Genomic DNA, 5,317 nt, shown 5'->3' on the forward strand with positions numbered 1-5,317 from the left:
AGATCAATAGAGTGACAACTTCTACGAGGATGAAGAGATGTAGGACCATTCATATTGACTTCGACATCATTTGGTACATGTATGCCACAAGACTTAAAAAGCTCAAGGGTAACAACTTTCATTTCTGCTCTTGTTTGCTCCCTTACTTGTTCTGTGAGTAAATGTGCAAATTCCTCCACTTGTTTTAATGTTAGCACTATTTATCTCACGACCACGCTTCTTTCTTGTAAAAATTAATGTAAGAGTTGTTTTTCCTCCCACTCCCCTCACATGACCTCCATTCTCGGGAGTCCCAAGAGCTTCTGTTAAAATATCATGACTTCCGGAGGACACAAAATCACCAGATTTTTCTTTTTCCTTAAGCTCATACTGTTTGCAAATATAATAAACATAAATAGTTCTTTAAAACAGCAATAGTGTAAAATAATAGTTACTTAGGACTAAAAAAAGAATACTTACAATTTTCTCCACAATTTCTTTAGTCTTCTCATTTGGGAATTCCCATTCTTGTCCTTTCTTCCCTCTATCCACTTCTCATAGCAAAGTTTGGGAGGTATTGCAGGCATTTCGAATTCAGCTCCAGAAGAAGAGGGAGTTGATGAAAGGGCAGCATTTTTCAGTTGGGCTTTGATATGTCGTTCTTCTTGTTTTTCATATCCACCACAACCCAAATGATGTGGGTGCTCATTTTTTAGCTTGGTTACTTCGATTTTGTTTGCTTATAGCCTGACAATATACTTAGCATCACATAATATCTTGAACAATTTGGAATTAAAGGAGAAAAGAGAAAGTAAAATAGGCAATACCTTGAATTCAGGTTTTTCACGTAGCTCCTTGAATAATTTCCAATCATCTTCATCAATGCCAGGGTAAAAATTCCAGGGTGGGTGTTCTTCATTTTTCTCATGTTGTGTTAAATATTCACGAGTTAATCTTGTCTTAAATTCTCTCCACCTCTTGTTGCAATCTCTTTATACAAATTCTTTCTTATCATCGTCGCACATGAATAATTTCTACATATTCATATGTTATGGAATCAATTACTTATTAATTGAAATAAAATCATTTAGCATAAAAGTACTTAATTATATATATTTACATACCTTGACACAAACCCATAACCTATCCTTTAGTTCCTTATCAACTTGACGCTAATTTTCAATGTGAATCTTGACCTTTGAACGAGTAATAGCACCAGTATAAGTTGTGTACTTATCTTTATGTTCTCCCACTGCAGTACCATGTGCATCCCACTCAAGAGGATACAGTCCATCATCATCCTCTGTTATATGTTTAGCAGTTGTAGGGCCTCTTGTCTTCTCTTTTTTCAGTTGCTTAGTCTGATCATCAGCTTGAGAAATGGAAGGATCTTCCTCAGAAGCCATGTAATATGAAAATCCTAACATAATAAGTTACGTTGTTAAGCATTAGAGTGTAAATGCATATACCTAAAATGGGAGAGAATAATTAAATACCTAATCTAAGAAATTAACTTTGCACTTGTAGCTACTTATATTACTGAAAAACAAAAAAAATTCACCTATCAGAGCAAAAACAAAAGATAAAGGTTAGTGTACTGTCAAATAAGTTATACTTAAAATATACTTAAAATATACACCATAATCTATCACAAAGTTAGAAACCAAATAAACATTTAAGAAAAAAAAAACCCTCAGTTATATAAGAATATCACAAGTATAGACCTACAAATGGAAAAATTAAAAATAAAAAAGGAATAATTTTCACCTATTTATTCATTACTTGGATTTTTGTAAAACCCATACACCTTCATTATGATCATCACGCAAATAATGCTCGATTAAGTCATCTGCATTTAGTGGTACACTTTGATATAATGAAAACATAGGAATCTCATCAGTTTGACAAATTCTTCTTCATCAGGAACAAGGTCTGCTACTGCCACACCATTTCTCTTTCCTTGAATCACTATCGACCAATGATTTTCAACTGGGTCTTTCATGTAAAACACTTGTTTTTCTTGCGATGCCATTATGAATGGTTCATCTAATTGACCTAGTTTATCAAAATTTACTGATGTGTATCCCATATCATCAGTTTTGATACCTTTGCTTACATCCACCCACTTGCACTGAAACACGGGCACCTTAAACTCAATGAAGTCGAGTTCAAATATGTTCTCAATTACACCATAATATGACATCTTCGCATGACATGGTCTATTATCCTTTGCACTAGAAAAATGCAGACCAGACGCAACCAAAGTAACACCATTGTTCTGCATGGTACTACTATAATCCCTTTGCTTGGTGTAGAAACAATACCCATTGACATCATACCCCTCATAAGATACAACATTAGCAAACAGACCAAATGCTAACCAATTAATGTCTTCAAAAACATCACCTGGTGTTTGACTTAATTGAGAATTAACCTTATTCTGGAACCACTTTATAAATGAGTGGTTGTGTTTATCTCTCAGAAAATTTTCATTTTTTCCAGGATTTTCAAGCCTTATATGATTCATATGTTCTTACAAATAAGGATGCACCTCCACACTTTTTTTTAGGATATAAAAATATGCTTGATTAAGTTTTTTCGCGGTTAAGGATGACGACTCGACGTCCAATTGTACCTTTACCTTGAATCCTATCCTTATTATGACGAGGTATAGGCAGACCAAACTTTTCAAGCTCTGCTAAGTGCTCAATACAATATCCTAAGACCTCATCACTTAAATATCCCTCAATTATGATACCTTCAGGTCGAGATCGGTTCCTCACATACCCTTTTAAATCACCCATTTATGCTCAAATGGATACATGTACCTAAGATAAACAGGTCCACATAATTTAACCTCTCTCACTAGGTGAAGTATCAAATGTACCATAATGTCAAAAAAAGAGGGTGGAAAATACATTTCAAGTTGGCATAGTGTGAGAACTACTTGTGCTTGCAAAGAATCTAACTTTCCAGGATCGATTACCTTTGAGCAAATGGCTTTAAAAAATAAGCACAACTGAATTATGGTGCGTCTCACTTTTTTTGGTAAAATTGATCTAATTGCCACAGGTAAAATCTCTTGCATAAGTGTGTGACAATCATGAGATTTCAACCCAATTAATTTCAAGTCTTTCACCGAGACAAGATTACAGATATTAGAGGAATACCCATGAGGAACTTTCACACCATGTAAAGACTCGCACAAAAGCCTTCTTTCTTTTTTTGATAAAGTGGAACATGCTGGAGGTAAGTAGTGGCGCTTTCCTTTCTTTATAGCTTTCAATTCAGGTCGTATGCCCAACTTAACCATGTCACCCCGAGCATTCTTACCATCTTTAGTTTTACCTGGTATGTTTAAAAGTGTGCCGATAAGACTATCAAAAATATTTTTCTCAACACGCATCACATCTATACAATGTCTCACTGATAGATGTTTCCAATACGGCAAGATCCAAAATGTAGACATCTTTTTGTAGCAAACATTGTCACCCGGAGCCTTGTAAGGTTTGCCAAAAACACAATTGATGTCCTTAACTCGCTCATAAACTTGTTTCTCTGTTAGAGGAATAGGAGTATTTCCATGCTCGGGTTTTCCATCAAATGCCTTTCGAAGTTTACGGTAGGGATGATTACGAGGAAGCTATACTTTTTATAAGACGACTTCTTACTTTTCGGTAGATGAATAGCTTCTGTATCATCTTCACAAATTGGGCATGCTTTATATCCCTTAGTCATGTGACCAGATAGATTCCCATAAGCTGGAAAATCATTAATTGTGCAATAAATCATGGCACGCAACGTAAAAGACTCATTTTGATAAGCATCAAACATAGGCACGCCTTCATCCCACAACTTTTTTAAATCTTCAATTAATGGTGCTAAGTATACATCTATGTCATTCCCTTGCTGCTTAGGTCCTGAAATCAATAATGACAACATAATGTACTTACGCTTCATAATTAGCCAAGGTGGTCAATTATAAATCACCAACAAAACTGGCCAGGTGTTGTGTTGGCTACTCATGTTACCAAATGGGTTTATTCCATCAGTACATAAGCCTAGCCTTAAATTCCTTGCCTCACAACCAAATTCTTTAAATTCATCATCAATATGTTTCCATTATGGGGAATCTGCTCCATGTCGAAGCATTTCGTCTTTTTCGCGCTCATCAGCATGCCATGTTAGATTATTTGCATCATTAACATTAGCGAATAAACGTTTAAACCTTGGCACAATAGGCAAATACCAAATCACCTTGGCAGGAGCCCCTCCTTTAACAATTTCACCATCATTACTCACCTTATATCGTGAAGTCCCACATTTTGGACATTCATGCAAGTCATTGTACTCTTTTCGGTATAACATACAATCATTTGGGCAAGCATGTATCTTCTCAGCATCTAAATCCATTGGACACAACATTTTCTTTGCTTGGTATGTAGAACTTGGAAGCTCCTTACCTTCGGGAAGCATATCTATCAATGTTTCCAACAAATCTGTGAAACCCTTATCACTCCACCCATGTTTTGCTTTTATTTTGAACAACTTTAGTACACCAGAAAGTCTAGTATACTTGGAGCAGCCAGCATACAAAGGTTTATTATCATCACTTAATAAACTATCTAAAACATGTCCCCTCTCATCCATATTTTCCTCCATATCATGTAACATCTCTTCAAACTGATTATCTTCATAATCATCATCAACATTATTTAAGCCCACTACATTATCATCGTAGTTAATATCATCATATACTATTCCCTCACCATGCCAAACCCATTCAGTATAATTCTTCAAAAACCCATTACAAAAAATATGATCTCGTAGTTCATTTTCATTAGACACCGTACCCATATTTCCACAAGTCTTACAAGGACAACATATTTTCTCCCCTTTTTTTAAGTTTCAAGGAAAATTGAATAAAAACTTCAACCCCTTGTTTAAATTCAGGCGTAGTACGCTTTCGTGTAATCCAAGTTTTGTCCATTTGATCTCTAACAAATACATGCCCCGCATATATTTAATTAATAAACATTAAATCTCATAAACCAATATATAAGAATTTAATAATACATGACTTTTGACAGGTTGAAATCATTCTAGATTTTTTTTATTATTAGTAGCAGAGTATGTAATAGCATAAGATCACATCGTAGTGTCTACCATATATGCATCAGAATCAAAATAGTTTTATCAATAAATTATATAATTAAAACGAGAGCATCCATATAGTCAATATTCACGTGACTAATAAATTAATTGAAAACTAAATTTTAAAAGATGTCAAACTGATACGGGATGCATAATCTTCATCTTTCTTAATTTATAGTGGAAT

At 34.6% G+C, this 5,317-nt stretch overlaps 1 protein-coding gene across 1 annotated transcript; it reads right to left on the bottom strand.

The window, feature by feature from the left end:
* Nucleotides 1–1,834: 1,834 nt before the first annotated feature.
* Nucleotides 1,835–3,939, bottom strand: LOC145633043 (uncharacterized). The gene is made up of 4 exons (XM_081685349.1): nt 3,651–3,939; nt 3,133–3,537; nt 2,621–2,767; nt 1,835–2,385 (listed from the first exon to the last, which is right to left on the bottom strand). The coding sequence occupies exons 1-4, from the start codon at nt 3,937–3,939 to the stop codon at nt 1,835–1,837; spliced, it is 1,392 nt and encodes a 463-aa protein (XP_081541475.1).
* Between the last annotated feature and the right edge of the window lie 1,378 nt (nt 3,940–5,317).

Source organism: Chenopodium album, chromosome 5, assembly GCF_948465745.1.
Source record: "Chenopodium album chromosome 5, dcCheAlbu1.1, whole genome shotgun sequence".
NCBI classification, from domain to species: Eukaryota; Viridiplantae; Streptophyta; class Magnoliopsida; order Caryophyllales; family Amaranthaceae; genus Chenopodium; species Chenopodium album.